At 38.3% G+C, this 18,787-nt stretch overlaps 1 protein-coding gene across 1 annotated transcript; it reads right to left on the bottom strand.

Moving 5' to 3' along the window:
• Positions 1-10,775: 10,775 nt before the first annotated feature.
• LOC124722279 lies at positions 10,776-11,445 on the bottom strand. The gene is made up of 2 exons (XM_047247465.1): positions 11,216-11,445; positions 10,776-11,109 (listed from the first exon to the last, which is right to left on the bottom strand). The coding sequence occupies exons 1-2, from the start codon at positions 11,443-11,445 to the stop codon at positions 10,776-10,778; spliced, it is 564 nt and encodes a 187-aa protein (XP_047103421.1).
• Positions 11,446-18,787: the final 7,342 nt, after the last annotated feature.

Raw genomic sequence — 18,787 nt, 5'->3', positions numbered from 1 at the left:
ACCTCATTGGGTTCAAATTTATGTAATGGAGTTATTTTTCATTTTATTAAGAGAGTATTTATTTCCAATTGTTAAGTGAGCTATTATGTAAAAAAGTTCCACAGCTAGAGCTGTTCCATATCAAAGAACCTGTCCCAACTATAACATGCTGGCAATATGTGCTTGACAATACTGATTTTATTGTTTCTGCTATCAATTTGTGGGACCAGTTTTCAGAGTGTGAGGAATATCAAATGCATCACTTCAGCTTCAGCTCCTTCTGCATCTGGTGAGGCCCAGCGATTTAAACTGGCTCCTTCTGTAACAGAAGTAGGTCACCTAGATGTTATAGAACTTCAGGTATTTCAACCCAAGTCAAGCAACGCATTATGGCATATTACTGTTCTAGATTTGAACATAAGTCCTTTTCCATCAGAGATATGGACACCCACCCTGCAAGATAAACTGTGGATATATGGTAAGTGGCTCCATTCACTGCAGCCCACTGTACTACAAGTGCTTGCAATGCCAGTAACACAATTAAAGTTGATGTAAGTTCAGTAACTTTATGGTCAGTCATTAATTCACCAGCAAGTGACTATAACATAGTTACACGACTTCAGAATATGCTGCCAACAACAGGCAGTAGCAAGGTATCACATTTACCAATCCAGTCTCTTTCCCATTAGCACTACATACATCACTGACAACATAACACTTACAAATTAAGTACTTCTCAGCCACTGTTTATAGGAGTCCATTTTACATAAAACAACTGGAAATGAGTCCTCACTGAATAAACTGAAAATACCTCCACCATATAAACACAAGCTCAGTGAAGCTATGTTATCTACTTATGTAAGCAAACTGGACATGAAATCTTCCACCCTCTTTTGAAGTTGCTACCAAATTCATGCCATTGGTTTATCTGTAAGTGAGAATGAGAGGCAGGTCACGTGTGGATACTAGAGGGTTCTTGAGAGCAGAACTCTCTTTTGTAATCTAGACCTTGATGACAATTGACACCTTTCTTGGGAGGCGAGGCCTCTTGCTCTGTACCACATGAGTGGAAAGCACACTATAAGGCACCTGGTTCAGAGCTGTCCTTGGAGTAACAAATTTCTAACAGTTTGCTGTGACACTGCAGTGCCAACTGCTACTGAAATTGCTGCTGCAGATGCAGTGCAATGCACCAGAGCCATATGCCGAATAGGATGGTCTTCCTTCTCAATAATGCCATGTGGCCATTCAAAGCCTGGTCTTCTTGCGACCTTACATGCTTGAGACCACCACTTGTCAGCAGTCACAGACAATGGCTATCTTCCTCCTAAGCCTTTTCTGCAATGCCACAGAAGGAACATCCAACTTCTTGTAGCCCTATTACACAACTTCATACAAAGTGAGGCGTTGATAATGGCATCTTTCTTGCCTTAAAGGCATTCTTGACTAAAATGAAATGATAATCAAATGGACACCCTAGCTGCAAAGAGGCATTGATATACTTCATTGGGGACATGTTGAAAATATGTGCCCCGACCAGGAGTCGAACCCGGGATCTCCTGCTTACATGGCAGACGCTCTATTCATCTGAGCCACCGAGGGCACAGAGGATTGTGCGCCTGCAGTGGCTTATCCCTTGCATGCTCCACGTGAGACCCACATTCCCAACATGTCCACACCACTACATTCGTAGTGCCCCTAATAGATGTTTGCCCATCATACTCATTACTCATGGCAGATTAATCTACCAAGTCCCGTATGAGTTCGGGCATAGCGTTTGTGTTCACGCAACATGGTCAGTGGCCGGGAAGCCCTATTTTAACTATATATGTTGGTTGTATCTGTTCCCAAAAGAACAGTTACCGTTGATGCAGGAATGCAAGAAGATCTGCAGCGGATAGGTACTTGGTTCAGGGAGTGGCAACTGACCCTTAACATAGACAAATGTAATGTATTGCGAATACGTAGAAAGAAGGATCCTTTATTGTATGATTATATGATAGCGGAACAAACACTGGTAGAAGTTACTTCTGTAAAATATCTGGGAGTATGCATGTGGAATGATTTGAAGTGGAATGATCATATAAAATTAATTGTTGGTAAGGCGTCTGCCATGTAAGCAGGAGATCCCGGGTTCGAGTCCCGGTCGGGGCACACATTTGAACATGTCCCCAATAAAGTATATCAACGCCACTTTGAAGCTAGGGTGTCCATTTAATTATCATTTCATTCTAGAAAAGCTGCAAGGCCATCAACGGTAACTGTTCGGGAACAGATACTACCTTCATATATATTCTTGACGAACACCAATTCACGATGTCCAGTCTAAAAGCTAACTAACGCTCATGACAGTTGCAGACTGCATTCAAAGTAAACCTGATTGGCATCCTCAAAGTGGCACTAATAATCCTATTTTTATGTGACAGGCACAAAAATGGAATACACATCATACCAACTTTTGTTTACATCACACAACTCCTTCTTGCTGTTACAGTTTTTTTCTGTCAATGTATTATGTGGTGATTTTATGTTAATCTGTTAACTGAAAATGAAGAAAAAAGAATAACCCGTAACTGAAAATGAAGAAAAAGGAATAAAATGTTAACTGAAAATAGAGAAAACTTTTAAGTAAGAATCCTAAGCAGTTTTCAGATGAAACTACTTTATTCAGATCTTTTTAGAGTAAAGGTGTTGTCACCTTCCCCATTAGATAATATTTTTACAAATAGAAAATTGTGTCACTGAAGGGTATACTTGTAAACTTAGGTCTTTCAGATCACAGTGCACTACTAACACAATTCTTCTATACCCAGGGTAGTAAAAAATAAGTGGTAATATAAAAGTCACTTCAACGAAGAAAAGCTAAATACTCTTACTCAAATCTTATCAAAGGAAACATGCAAAAATATAGTTTAAAAAAAAAACCCTCTTGCAAAGGAACAATGGGCAGGGAATATCATTTGCTGTCAGACTGTCTAGTGAAACGCTAAATCTAAAACATCTCAATCAATTCAAAAAAGACAACAAAGATCAAAGATCCACAAAATGTCATAAGACATATAAGACAATTCACAGGAAAGTGATTAAAGAATCTAAGATAATGTACAGTGACAAAAGACGTACAGGGACAGGAAAAAAAAGTAAATAGAAATGATAAAACTCAAACCATTGCTTTAAAAATCGATCATGGAGTGTTACTCAGAAATCTAAATTAAGCAAGTTACATAAATGACTGCTTCATAAACACTCAAGTTAACCTGAGTGATAATTACTTTAGGGATAGTAAAACCTCAGTTTCAAGAGGACAATATTTTAATACAGTTTTGCTAAGTCCCACAAGTAAATTAGAAGTTCTTAGAATAATAAAAACAATGAAGAATAAAACATCTTCAGGAACTGATGATGTACCGTCTTCAGTCATAATTAAATGTGTTAGTGTCATATCAAAACCACTCCCACATATCATAAATACATCATATCAGAAGTACTGTTTCCACAAAGATTAAAAATTTCAAAAGCAAAACCATTACATAAAAAGGGCGATACATATGAAGTGGGAAACTATAGTCAAGTAGCCTTGTTATCTATATTTTCTGAAGTAACAGAGACAGTCATGAAACACAAAGCAGCAAATTGCCTTGAAAACTTCAATCTCTTGTCTGTATATCAACACAATTTTTGAAGAGACATGAGTACAGAGCCAGGTATTATTCATTTCACTGAAACTATTGTAATGGTACTAGATAGAAACAACACTACAATACAAATAAAGTTGGACTTATTGAAGGTGTTTGATACTGTGCGCTGTCCCCGCCCCACTGATGAGTTTTATTATTTGCGTAGTTCGGCTCTGTCTCAATGTTGACTAAATTCGTCGAGTGAAGGAGGGGACGGTGCAGCTGATGAAGAAAATGTCACCTATGGCGATCATTCACCAGTAACTGAAACTGTCTGACTGCTTCTCGTAATAACTCTTATTCAGAAGTCCTTTTTTACAATAGTTACAGGGATTTATTTCTGATACCTATGTACAGTCGGCTCTTGAGGTACCGCCTACTGCGTTACTGGACGTTAAATTGCTTCTTCCTACTTTTTCATTTTTTTCCTCCGAAGTCCAACAACCACCTCGGATTATACCACCACCGTGACTCTGGACCTCCATGGAGCGACGTCATCAGCCTCCATGGCGGCCCGCTACTTGCCGCATGAACAAAAGTCTGCGCCAGTTGCTGGCTTGGTCCTTGAATTATCTGCACATTTAAAAACCAAATACTTTCGCAGTATTTATGCACATAACTAACAAATCCTAACCTGCAACTCAGTTTTATCATTTAATTAGAATTTGTGCTAGGCCAGGGGCGATAGATGGCACATGCAACCGACCACTTGTCATCTGTTACACCCAACATGATATCTTGCTAGATAAATTAGAAGGTACTGGTAAATGAGGAACAGGGAAGAAATAGTTCCAGTCATAACCCCAAAACAGGGGACAGGTATTGTAAATTACTTTGGAACAAACACTAAAATGTGTGTGGATCTGATATTGACTGTAGGACCTCTATTATTTCTTATTTATGTAAATGATATTAAGATTCCGATCAATGGTACTCCTAACTGTTTGCTGATGACACAAATGTTGTTGTAAGTTGTAAAATTTGTATTTGTTTGTATTTGTATTTTATCCATCTCACAACATACCTTTACAGATCATCTGATCATACTGTATAGGAGACACGTCAATTATGGCCTTACGATATACATAATTTCCTAACACTACTTTTTACCAGTACAGGTTGATATTGTACATAGTAATATTATTAAATTGTTTTTCTTGTAATGTAACAGTACATTATGTTTATGTACATACACAATATTATACAAAATGCTATAATATTAAACAGTCACACTATTCAGATAATGATTTCATTGTACATAAATTCCTCAATTGAATAGTAGAATTTTTCCACCATGAGATCATATAGTTTTCTCTTCAGTGAACCTATCTCCATGCTCAGTACATCTCTACCCTTGAGTTTATTGTAAATTTCCATTCCCATGACCTGGGGTGTATGTTAGTAGAGTTTTAAATGATGTTGTGGAAGCATGAAATTTTCTTTGTGTCTAGTGTTGTACATACGCTGGAAATGATTTTCTTCCATTAGCTCAGGGTTACTACGTAAAAAGATGATAATTTCAAATATGTAGGCAGTTGCACGATGGCGGCAAGTGTGCATCAAATTTCTCTGGAAAAAATGGTAATTTCCATGGTAAAAAGAAAGCCTGCCCAGAATGTAAGATCAAAATTGTGAAACTAAGGAAACGCTTATTGAGTGTGCAATTCACAATCAGTTCACAACAAATGGAAATAAATGAACTTAAAGCATGAAATCGTCAACTGGTGCATCAAAACACACTGAGACCCACACAAGAAATCACAGACTCTGCAGATAAGTGGATAAAAGCTTCAAAGAAAAACAGCTTTCAGAAAGTGATAAACCATGTGAACAATTTAAATTTAGTGCACGAAAATTCATGTGAAGTAGGGTATTTCAATATCTACAACCAGAGTTTTGGGACATGTAGAAAACTGATTTGAAAAGAACAAGTCAACCTTAAATCTTTCAAAAACTGATTATATTCACAACAGAGAAACAAAGTCACATCATGACCTGGACCTCAGAATTCAAAGTAAACAAATTGAGAGGGTAGCTGTCACTTAATATTTAGGTGTGCATGCTGACAAAAATTTGGACTGTTCATGGTGTTGCATCATGGGTTTCATTGTATAAACTCCCATCCTAAGATCCAAAATGTGGCTTGTTTATTGTGATATGTGTGTGCAACAGTGATAAAATGTTTCTAAGTTTGGACAGAAACTCAACTGTAGATTCATTCCTTCTGTATACAGTGGCACAATGCATAAAATGTGTTATGTTTTTGTGATAGTGAATAACACATCTCTACAGCCAAGATGTTAAAAACTAATGATTTAGTTACTGAACAGTTAGTCACTGTAACATGAATAATCAATATCTAGTGCCTAAAACATTCACTGAAATGATTAAAAACAAGTACTAACCATAATAACAGAAGTGTGTGCCAAACAATAAAAAGAAAATGTAAATCTGAGTGCAAAGAACAAGAACTTTGCTAGGCCCATAAAACCAATTAAGTGAACAGACCTTCAAACAGTCAATATGTTATTAACAGATGTGACAGGCAATAATTCCAGTGTATTACCCGAAGAAGAAGCTGACAGCCAATGAATAAATTCTCCAAATTTTAACCTAACTTCAGCTGTACCATACACAAATCCATGCAGAAAGTCATCTGAACGTCTACAAGTAACACACAAATGAATATAAAAAATGAGTTGTGATGCTTGGTGACAGCCACACCATGAGAAATCTGAAAAAATAAATGAATATAGTATGTTGTACATAGCTATAGGTATGATGGAGCTGAGTTCACCTTTGACTGAGATAATGAAAATCAGTAATTCAGTCAGTGAGTCATGTAAGAATGATACTATCATAATCATGGGTGTACAAACGTGAGGGTAAACATACTACACAATGCTTAAAACTACACTGCTTGATCTTAAAGTGCCCATCATCATAGTTCTGACATGCCTCACAGATATAACCTACAGGTTGACTCAGATGCAAATTTGGGGCTAGCAAAAATAAACAGACAGTTCCAGAGAAATATGCAAGGTCTTCCCACCACAAGAGAATTGTTTATGAAACACAGACAACATCACAATTAATGTAGAAATATGAGCTTGTTGAAATAAAAACAACCACTTTTGGCCAAAAACCACACTGTGTAACCGTATGAGCAAACCTGAAACAATGAACTCAGAGTTTCTTTTTGTTGAAACCTACACAACTACCAAAAAACACAGAAGTATAACAGAAGAGACATTTTTGGGTGATGAAAGGAAAATGACAGATACAGATACAGAAAAATGGCATCCACACTGAGAAAACAAATTAACCAGAAACAATGCCCACCCTCAAGGAATGAGGATTTTCTATGGCCTCGCCATAAAAAGAACACCTAGCAGATACAAGTGGTGAAAATGAATAGGTGAAAAAGGAGGTCAATTATATATGTCTGAACATGACAAAAGTACAAAAGTTATGCTCTTTCATCAGAATGTAGAATGATTTACAGATAAAATAAGCAAATTTAAAACACTTTTGTCAGATAATCTGAAGGAACCTTCTTTTATATGTTTAGGTGAACATTTGATAGGGCAGTGATATGTTGGCAGTTACAAAACTACCAGGATTAAAACCATCCTGCATGGTGGGATATGCATTTTTGTTAGAAGCAACATGAAACATTGCTGCTTAAACTCCTGAGAAAGAAATCAAGACTTTGAAATTTCACTACAGAAGTAACTTCACTAAAAACAATTATAATTTGCCTGTACAGAAACCCAGGTCGGGACTTACTTATATTCCTACAGAAACTAGACAGTGCACTCTAAAATTTTAAAGCTAATAAGAAAATCTAACAGTATGTGATGATTTACATTTAATTTTCAGGACAACTCAAACAAAAAGCAAAATCTTATGAGCATACTTGTAGTGTATAACTTGCAAACCACTATAGACTCTCCTTCCAGAATTACAAAAACCACATGTACCACTATTGACCAAATATTTATGAATGCAGAAAGTAATTACTTCCAGGCTGGAACAATAAATACAGGATTTAGTGACCATAATGGTCGGTATATTGCTCCCTATACAACAATGCAAACCAAATTAGTAAAGAAGAAATAATCCTAAGTGAAAAAATGTAGATAGATACCTTCAGGCAACTGTTAGCTGAGGAAACACTGAATGCAGTATACGAGCATGGCAGTATATGTGAACAGTCTGACAAATTGTTGGGAATATCTACTAACTACAATGAAACCAGATAGCTATTGAAGGAATACAGGCTATTGTCTACTAATAAAAACAAGTATTGGATACCAGCTGAAATTAATATCTCAAGGGAAAAAAGGGAAACCTATATGGTATTAAAGACACTGTGCGTGTATGACGAATTTCATGCTTACTACAGAAAACACAAGACAATATTTTAACAGTTGCTAAGGAAGCAAAAATGAAGGTAAATGACCTTTATATACAATCTGATGGAAACAAGATGAAAACTACATTGAAAGTTGTGAAACAGCAGAAAACTAATGTCACTACCAACATGCCAATATCACAATTTGTCAACAAGAAGAGAAAAAACTGACATGAGGAAAGTAGTAAATATGCTCAGCAACTATTTCCAAGTATAAGTAAGCAACTAAACAGTATGATTAATCCACATAACCAAAGTGCAAAGGCACTATCATTCAAGATCAACAACCCTACTACCTCACTTCATCTGTACCAAATGAATGAAGAAGAAATTTTTACTGTCATAAAAAACTTAAAAATCATCGGAGTAGATGGTATACCTGGTAAAATAATAAGAAGGTTTAGTGAAATCACTGTAAACCCACTGACACATTTATGCAATGGTTTACTGATATCAGGGACCTCCCTCCCTATCTAAAAATTGCTAATTTGAAACTTATAGTTAACCCGCGGTCACTCGTGAATATTGTTGCCCCGTGATAACTCCCGTGTTAGATTTTTTCTAACAGTGAGATCTTGCACCTTTTTTTATCTCTTTATTCCAGACAAAGACATATTTATGCAATAAATCATTTCTTTATTATTACCAAGCATTATGAGTTAGTATAAACATGGTATGGAACATGTAACTTAAAAATATTTCAACATGCAAAGATTTCACAAACTTTTTTGAGAACAATTACAATGAACAGCAGTTCATAATATTTATAGTAAGTGATGAATTAAGGTTAACAACACTCCTTTTCACTTGTCAGATGCCGATATGGCTTCTTGTGACATACACTCCTGGCAAATAAGAACACTCAATGCTGTATGTTCTTTAGAGGCAGGGCTGCAAAAATGATGGCAGTGATGCTGCGTGAATCTGTTTTTCCTTTTAGGGCAGTAGTGACATCTTGTTTTTTTCTCTTGATTCATTTTCTTCTTTAGCTGTCAGTAGTTTTCAAATGTGTACAACACCTTTTATTTTCTCCTTGAAGCAAAGTGATATTTTCAGAAGTGACATGCGTTTGATCATGTGGGGTTTTCTAAGCATCATACTCAATTCTGTGATGAATCTTCTCGATGGAATTAAGTCATTTGTGTTTACCTTATACACTCCTGGAAATTGAAATAAGAACACCGTGAATTCATTGTCCCAGGAAGGAGAAACTTTATTGACACATTCCTGGAGTCAGATACATCACATGATCACACTGACAGAACCACAGGCACATAGACACAGGCAACAGAGCATGCACAATGTCGGCACTAGTACAGTGTATATCCACCTTTCGCAGCAATGCAGGCTGCTATTCTCCCATGGAGACGATCGTAGAGATGCTGGATGTAGTCCTGTGGAACGGCTTGCCATGCCATTTCCACCTGGCGCCTCAGTTGGACCAGCGTTCGTGCTGGACGTGCAGACCGCGTGAGACGACGCTTCATCCAGTCCCAAACATGCTCAATGGGGGACAGATCCGGAGATCTTGCTGGCCAGGGTAGTTGACTTACACCTTCTAGAACACGTTGGGTGGCACGGGATACATGTGGACGTGCATTGTCCTGTTGGAACAGCAGGTTCCCTTGCCGGTCTAGGAATGGTAGAACGATGGGTTCGATGACGGTTTGGATGTACCGTGCACTATTCAGTGTCCCCTCAACGATCACCAGTGGTGTATGGCCAATGTAGGAGATCGCTCCCCACACCATGATGCCGGGTGTTGGCCCTGTGTGCCTCGGTCATATGCAGTTCTGATTGTGGCGCTCACCTGCACGGCGCCAAACACGCATACGACCATCATTGGCACCAAGGCAGAAGCGACTCTCATCGCTGAAGACGACACGTCTCCATTCGTCCCTCCATTCACGCCTGTCGCGACACCACTGGAGGCGGGCTGCACGATGTTGGGGCGTGAGCGGAAGACGGCCTAACGGTGTGCGGGACCGTAGCCCAGCTTCATGGAGACGGTTGCGAATGGTCCTCGCCGATACCCCAGGAGCAACAGTGTCCCTAATTTGCTGGGAAGTGGTGGTGCGGTACCCTACGGCACTGCGTAGGATCCTACGGTCTTGGCGTGCATCCGTGCGTCGCTGCGGTCCGGTCCCAGGTCGACGGGCACGTGCACCTTCCGCCGACCACTGGCGACAACATCGATGTACTGTGGAGACCTCACGCCCCACGTGTTGAGCAATTCGGCGGTACGTCCACCCGGCCTCCCGCATGCCCACTATACGCCCTTGCTCAAAGTCCGTCAACTGCACATACGGTTCACGTCCACGCTGTCGCGGCATGCTACCAGTGTTAAAGACTGCGATGGAGCTCCGTATGCCACGGCAAACCGGCTGACACTGACGGCAGCGGTGCACAAATGCTGCGCAGCTAGCGCCATTCGACGGCCAACACCGCGGTTCCTGGTGTGTCCGCTGTGCCGTGCGTGTGATCATTGCCTGTACAGCCCTCTCGCAGTGTCCGGAGCAAGTATGGTGGGTCTGACACACCGGTGTCAATGTGTTCTTTTTTCCATTTCCAGGAGTGTATATTATTTGAGCATTTATTGCTCCGATGTTCAAAAAGCTGAAAAACAGTGTAAGAGGCCAATGATTGCTTATTCTTGAAACAGAATATTCTGATTTCAAACAGTTGACAACATCTACACCTCCTTATGTAAGATTGTAAAACATAATGACTTCAGGTTTGTTCGCTTTGCCACTGTCAGCACCTATAGCATCGTCGCTGTGCATGGAGGATAACATTAGAACATTCTTTTTCTGTTTCTTTTTTGGGATGTATGAGCAAATCAAGCAGATGTTGCTTGGTTTTTCTCCAAATGCAAATATGCTGCTGTTTAGTTGCCTACACTTTATGTCCAGAAGTTCTGGTGGAATGTCTCTTCTATTTTCCGCGGAGTACCTACTACTGTGAGTCGGTGATTGGTGTACATTTGTTAGCCAATGGTACAGATGTAAAATAAATTGTCCATCATCATGTTTCTCCCTGTTTTGTCAATCGGTCGAATCAATCATAACACCACATTATCTGCGTCACTGGGTACTTGATATGGCCCAGTAGGCTGTTTGCCTGCATGTACTTTCATATTTACTTTATAAAACATTCTGGCACCTTAATGCCATATTTTGCGGGCTCATTTGCTATGTACTGCCTAAATTTGCAACGTCCATGGAATGGTTCTGACAACTCATCTATCATTGTCAATGCACCAGCACTATAGCTTTTCTTGCTAACATCCACAAAGTTGTCAAATATTTCACTAATAGGTGCCAGATTATCTATTTCCTTTCTCTGAGCTCTCATAGGTTTGTCGTCAAACATATAGCTTGGCGAGGTGTGTGGAACCTTCTTTTGCCCATCAATGCAATGAAGAAATCCGGTGCAGTCCCATCAATGGCACATAGCTCATCAGTATTGAGATGCTGTGCTTTTCTCACTCCTGCGAGATATAATACACCAAAGAAAGCAGATTACCCTTCAAAATCTGTCCATGGGCAGTCTCGAGCCCTCCATGAGTAAGATGCTGCCATTCTGTCAAGTTTTTGGTTTGTGTATTCCACAATGCGACCAATTACACTATCTGGAAAAAATAATTTCCAGCATTCCAAAACTGTTTTAAAATATTTTGCAACACCCTTCACATCTGGAAGCTGTATTACAATATTCTGATGGGCAGTTTTTGGTGGCGGAGTGCATTGCTTCAACCATTCTGTTATTCCATCCTTACCAAGAAATGTTTCACGATCTGTATATTGAGAAACAGATGTAGCAGAAGCATCAGATTTGCTGTCTGACTGATCTGTTGTGGTATTGATATATTCATGCTCAGAGGGTGCATCAGTATCTGATAAAAGACCCTCTATGTAACTATCCTCGTCTAGTGGTTCACCTAACCACATCAATATCTGTTCCTCTGACATGACTTATTTCCTGAAAAGTTTTATATATTTTCATATCCAACAGAGAATGTTGTGGACTCTGTATAAACAATTGTGTCATTCAATACGTAAAACCCAAAAAGAATACTTACTTTTCTTATAAAAGATGTAACATACACTGAATGCTTTCAGAAGAAAACAAATGAACACAGCCACATGTTACAAGTACAAGAAAGAGACTAAAACTGAAGCAAGGTTGTATTCCACAAAAGGAGAAATAATTGTAATGTAAAGACTCCCATGTTAGAAAAAATCTAACAGTTCGCACCACTTCAAATAATGGCACAACTAGCAAGTTATTGTTGAAATTTGATTTTCAAGTCACAAATTAATAGAAGCATGGGATATGAAAGAAAGGATTTCTAGATTGTCAGATCATTAGCTTTGAAATGTGCAGGAATATTTAACTAAAATCATAAATGTTAGATATTTTCTAACAACACGAGTGATCGTGGGTTCAATAAAAGGATACACAGAAGAAGTTGTCAGTTACAGCCAGTTGCCCTATTGTCTGGCTTCTCAAATTTTAGAGAACGTCTTCCACAACAGACTGACATGCTTTGTGCAAAAATATCAATTTCTGTCCATACCACAACACAGATTTAGGAAGAACTGCTCAACCATCACTGCTACCTATGAATTTCTGAGAGAAATTTACCAGAAAGTGGACAGTGGCGAATAAATTGCTGGAGTATGCCTTGACTTGTTGAAAGCATTCAGTATTACAGATCATGAGACATTGCTATAGAAATTAAATAAATTAGGCACACAAGGCACACCCACTATCTGAGTCAGGTCATACCTCTGAGAACATAAACAAATAGTGGAAGTACTGCATGCAAACAAAATTACAAACCAATACTGAGCTTACTAAGAGATGAAATATGGTGTTCACGAGCAACGATACTGGACCAGCCCTGGTCCTCCTATGTATAAATGACCTAAAAACAAACATACATTGTCAAAATGTTTATCATTTTCCTTTTCTCATCAGTGCTAAAACAGATAAACTTACTACAAGGAAACATAATGAAGACTACGGTCAGTAAGCAGAATGGCTCACGAACTATAAACTAACAAGAACTGAATGAAAAACTGTAGCATTGCTTTATCATCAGATGACCTGCAATCCTGTAGCAAAGAAGCCTTTTGAGTTAACAACACATAAAGTTACTCCCCCTCCCATGAACCATGGACCTTGCTGTTGTTGGGGAGGCTTGCATGCCTCAACGATACAGATAGCTGTACCGTAGGTGCAACCACAATGGAGGGGTATCTGTTGAGAGGCCAGACAAACGTGTGGTTCCTGAAGAGGGGCAGCATCCTTTTCAGTAGTTGCGGGGGCAACAGTCTGGATGATTGACTGATGTGGCCCTGTAACACTAACCAAAACGGCCTTGCTGTTGTGGTACTGCGAACGGCTGAAAGCAAGGAGAAACTACAGCCGTCATTTTTCCCGAGGGCATGCGGCTTTACTGTATGATTAAATGATGATGGCGTCCTTTTGGGTAAAATATTCCGGAGGTAAAATAGTCCCCCATTTGGATCTCTGGGACTACTCAAGAGGACGTCGTTATCAGGAGAAAGAAAACTGGCATTCTATGGATCGGAGCGTGGAATGTCAGATCCCTTAATCAGGCAGGTAGGTTAGAAAATTTAAAAAGGGAAATGGATAGGTTATGGTTAGATACAGTGGGAATTAGTGAGGCTCGGTGGCAGGAGGAACAAGACTTTTGGTCGAGTGAATACAGGGTTATAAATACAAAATCAAATAGGGGTAATGCAGGAGTAGGTTTAATAATGAATAAAAAAAAAGGAGTGCGGGTAAGCTACTACAAACAGCATAGTGAACGAATTATTGTGGCCAAGATAGACATGAAGCCCACGTCTACTACAGTAGTACAAGTTTATATGCCAACTATCTCTGCAGATGATGAAGAAATTGATGAAATGTATGATGAGATAAAACAAATTATTCAGGTAGTGAAGGGAGACGAAAATTTAATAGTCATGGGTGAGTGGAATTCGACAGTAGGAAAAGGAAGTGGAGGAAACATAGTAGCTGAATATGGATTGGGGCTAAGAAATGAAAGAGGAAGCCGCCTGGTAGAATTTTGCACAGAGCATAACTTAATCATAGCGAACCAATTCCAATCCCAAAGAAATTAGCTGTTGACAGATTTGAAAATTACCGAACTATCAGTTTAATAAGTCACAGCTGCAAAATACTAACACGAATTCTTTACAGACGAATGCAAAAACTGATAGAAGCCGACCTCGGGGAAGATCAGTTTGGATTCCGTAGAAATGTTGGAACACGTGACGCAATACTGACCCTACGACTTATCTTAGAAGAAAGATTAAGGACAGGCAAACCTACATTTCTAGCTTTTGTAGACTTAGAGAAAGCTTTTGACAATGTTGATTGGAATACTCTCTTTCAAATTCTGAAGGTGGCAGGGGTAAAATACAGGGAGCGAAAGGCTATTTACAATTTGTACAGAAAGCAGATGGCAGTTATAAGAGTTGAGGAACATGAAAGGGAAGCAGTGGTTGTGAAGGGAGTGAGACAGGGTTGTAGCCTCTCCCAGATACTATTCAATCTGTATATTGAGCAAGCAGTAAAGGAAACAAAAGAAAGGTTTGGAGTAGGTATTAAAATTCATGGAGAAGAAATAAAAACTTTGAGGTTCGCCGATGACATTGTAATTCTGTCAGAGACAGCAAACGACTTGGAAGAGCAGTTGAACGGAATGGACAGTGTCTTGAAAGGAGGGTATAAAATGAACATCAACAAAAGCAAAACGAGGATAATGGAATGTAGTCAAATGAAGTCGGGTGATGCTGAGGCAATTAGGTTAGGAAATGAGACACTTAAAGTAGTAAAGGAGTTTTGCTATTTGGGGAGCAAAATAACTGATGATGGTTGAAGTAGAGAGGATATAAAATGTAGACTGGCAATGGCAAGGAAAGCGTTTCTGAAGAAGAGAAATTTGTTAACATCGAGTATTGATTTAAGTGTCAAGAAGTCATTTCTGAAAGTATTTGTATGGAGTGTAGCCATGTATGGAAGTGAGGCATGGACGATAAATAGTTTGGACAAGAAGCTTTCGAAATGTGGTGCTACAGAAGAATGCTGAAGATTAGATGGGTAGATCACATAACTAATGAGGAGGTATTGAATAGAATTGGGGAGAAGAGGAGTTTGTGGCACAACTTGACAAGAAGAAGGGACCGGTTGGTAGGACATGTTCTGAGGCATCAGGGAATCTCAAATTCAGCATTGGAGAGAGAGATAGAGAGAGAGAGGGGGGGGGAGGGGGGGATAGCAATTGAATCTCAATGTAGACAAGTGTAATGTGCTGCAAATACATAGAAAGAAACATCCTTCATCATTTAGCTACAATATAGCAGGTCAGCAACTGGAAGCAGTTAATTCCATAAATTATCTGGGAGTAGACATTAGGAGTGATTTAAAATGGAATGACCATATAAAATTAATCGTCAGTAAAGCAGATGCCAGAATGAGATTCATTGGAAGAATCCTAAGGAAATGCAATCCGAAAACAAAGAAAGAAGGTTACAGTACACTTGTTCGCCCACTGCTTGAATACTGCTCAACTGTGAGGGATCCATACCAGATAGGGTTGATAGAAGAGATAGAGAAGATCCAACAGAGAGCAGCGCACTTCATTACAGGACCATTTAGTAATCACGAAAGCATTACAGAGATGATAGATAAACTCCAGTGGAAGAGTGTAAGAGAGACACTCAGTAGCTCAGTATTGGCTTTTGTTGAAGTTTCAAGAACATACCTTCATGGATGAGTCAAGCAGTATATTGCTCCCTCGTATGTATATCTCATGAAGAGACCACACAGAGGCATACCGACAATCTTTCTTTCCACAAACAATATGAGACTGGAATAGAAGGGAGAACCAATAGAGGTACTTAAAGTACCCTCCACCACACACCAGCAGGTGGCTTGCGGAGTATATATGTAGATGTAGATGTAATCAGAGAGTATATGTAATTTTGAATGTGATATTGTGTAGGGTACTGTAGAGCCTTGTATTTTATGCTATGCATTTTCTGACAAAACCTATTCAATAAATATTGTCTCTTTATGAATAAATTTCTACTACTACTACTACTACTACTACTACCACCACCACCACCACCACCACCACTACCACTGCCACCACCACCACCACCACCACCACCACCACAACCACTACTACCACCTAGGCTAACCATATTTTTTGGGTCCAACCCAGGACATATTTTTATGTTTACTTAAAAGTCTTAACAGTTTACTGAAACATTAAACTTTATTTACTAAGTTGTAGTTTTCACCAGACAACTTTTTTTCAGAAATGCTTTGTGTTCAGTAGTTCCTAAAATAGGTCCATCTCAATCACTTTCAACTATTCTGAATGCATTTTCATACCCCATTATCTTCACATTATCAGTCACAGTTTGAGCAGTTTCACTTCAAGTCCTTCATCCAGGCTGAAATGTCTTATAAGAAATAGAATGAGTTTTCCTTCACTTTTGTTTCCGTTATCCACTGTTTATGTTACACAATTAATGTTTTCCAAAGAAGATAATGCATCATCAAATACTGTAGGAACAATGATGCAACATTAACAACAATTGTCTTTGTTTTGATTCTAGCAGATGAATATTTTGGTTCACTAAGATTTTAACCAGATTAGATGTTCAATCTATTTTAAAAGTGTGTTTGTAACTAACAGCATGATATGAAAATTTAGCCCCTTTTGTAGCATATTCCAAATCACAATCCCCCTCCCCTCCCCCCCCCCCCCCCACACCCGCCGCAAAAAAAAGTGCAGCAGAATATTCTCCAGTACATAGTATGCAACAAACACATTCATTGTTACTGTCACTGTACAAATTCAAAAAATTGCATTCGTTTTGCAGGTTAACATTAAACACACACACACATTTGCTTTTGTCCACTGCTAAATGATAAACAAATAACAAATAAATATAAAATGACCAGCTTATTGAAATAGAAGAAAATTTCACCAAAAATAATCCTAGAAATTTTTACCAAACTTTTAAACATGTACTTCAAGGATATCCACCACCAAGTGTTTGTTTCAAAGATGAAAATGGCAAAATGGGATTAAATAACAAAGAAAATTGTGAAATTTTAGCAAATTTTTTGAAAAACTTATAACTGTCCAGTGCCAACAGATAAATTAGAATTTCCAGTGACATCTCAAAATCTAGAGGAAGATTTCCCACCAACAGAGTTAGAAATTCATGAAGCCATCAGAACACTCAAAAATAATAAAGCAAGTGGTGAAGACTCCATTACAGTAGAATTACTGAAGTGGTCAGAAACAAAAATCATAAAGGATCTACAACAGCTTCTTGAGAACAGTTGGAAAACTGAAAAGATTCCGGATGAATGGAAAACAGCATTAATCCACCTGCAACATAAAAAGGGAGACAAACAAAATGCCAGTAATTACAGAGGAGTGTCACTTCTGGCAGTGGCATACAAAATATTATCACAAATTCTCCTTAACAGAGTGGTAGATACTTTAGACAAACAACTGGGAGAATATCAGGGTGGTTTTTGAAAGGAAACATCTTGTGCAGAACAAATTTTTAACTTAAAGTCAATAATTTGCCACAGAATGTCAACCGGAAAACCAATAATATTGTCATTTATTGATTTCAAGAAAGCACTTGATTGTATAGACAGAGAAACAACAGATAAAGTCATTAGAGAATGTGGTGTTGAATCAATAATTTGTGAAACACTAACAGGTACATTATCTAACGTCAAATTTATGGGAGAAGTATCTCAGCCATTTGAAATAAAAACTGGTGATAGACAAGGTGATGGTTCATCACCTTTACTGTTTAATTGTGTTCTAGAAAAAATTGTAAAGATCTGGAATTTGGAGCTAAAAAATCACAAAATTGAACCAATTACTTTGGGAAGGAAAACAAATGGAATTAAGGTAAAGCGCTTGGCTTTTGCGGATGATTTTGCAATACTTTCAGAAAACCTGACAGAAGCAGTTATCCTGATACACCTTCTGGAAAAAATAGCAAACAGAACTGGTCTCAAGATTTCAGCTGAAAAAACAAAATTCAAGACAAATATTAAAAATGTGCCAAAATTCATAGAAACACAAGTAGGTAAAATAAGGCGAGTAAATAAATTTAAATATCATGGAGAGACTATACAGCAGAATGGACTAGAAAAATCTGCAATTGATGTAAGAATTGACAAAATGGAAAGAGCATATTGCTTGACTAAAAATATTTACAACAATAAATGTATATCTATAATAACAACACTAAAACATTACACCACAGTCACAGTGGTATGACCAGAATGTTTATAAGGATCTGAATGCCTAACGATGAACTATACGATGGACAGACTAAAGGTACTGGAAAGAAGGATTATTAGAAAAATAATGGGTGGAATAAAAACTGCAGATGGCTGGAAAATAAGGAGTAATGAGGAGATCTACAAAAATATAGAGAAAATATCTGAAGTAATAGCCAAACAAAGATTAACCTTTTTTGGAAACCTCTACCGAATGGATAGAAATAGACTAACAAAACAAATACTCCTATATTTCTGGAAGAAGAAATCGACAATAGCATGGATTAAAGAAGTAAGGAAAGATCTAGAAAGAAACAACATCGAAGAATAAGAAATAGAAGAAAGA

The sequence above is a fragment of the Schistocerca piceifrons genome, chromosome X (assembly GCF_021461385.2).
Source record: "Schistocerca piceifrons isolate TAMUIC-IGC-003096 chromosome X, iqSchPice1.1, whole genome shotgun sequence".
Lineage (NCBI taxonomy): Eukaryota > Metazoa > Arthropoda > Insecta > Orthoptera > Acrididae > Schistocerca > Schistocerca piceifrons.
Note: the sequence above shows the minus strand (reverse complement) of the source record. Positions and strands in the feature narration are given on the sequence as shown.

Excerpts from the sequence above, each read along its gene's own strand:
- LOC124722279 (XM_047247465.1), bottom strand. The coding sequence starts at position 11,445 with ATGTTTGACGACAAACCTATGAGAGCTCAGAGAAAGGAAATAGATAAT. Across the intron at positions 11,110-11,215 it reads GTGCCAGAATGTTTTATAAA|GGAGAAACATGATGATGGAC; the intron begins GTAAATATGAAA and ends TTGACAAAACAG.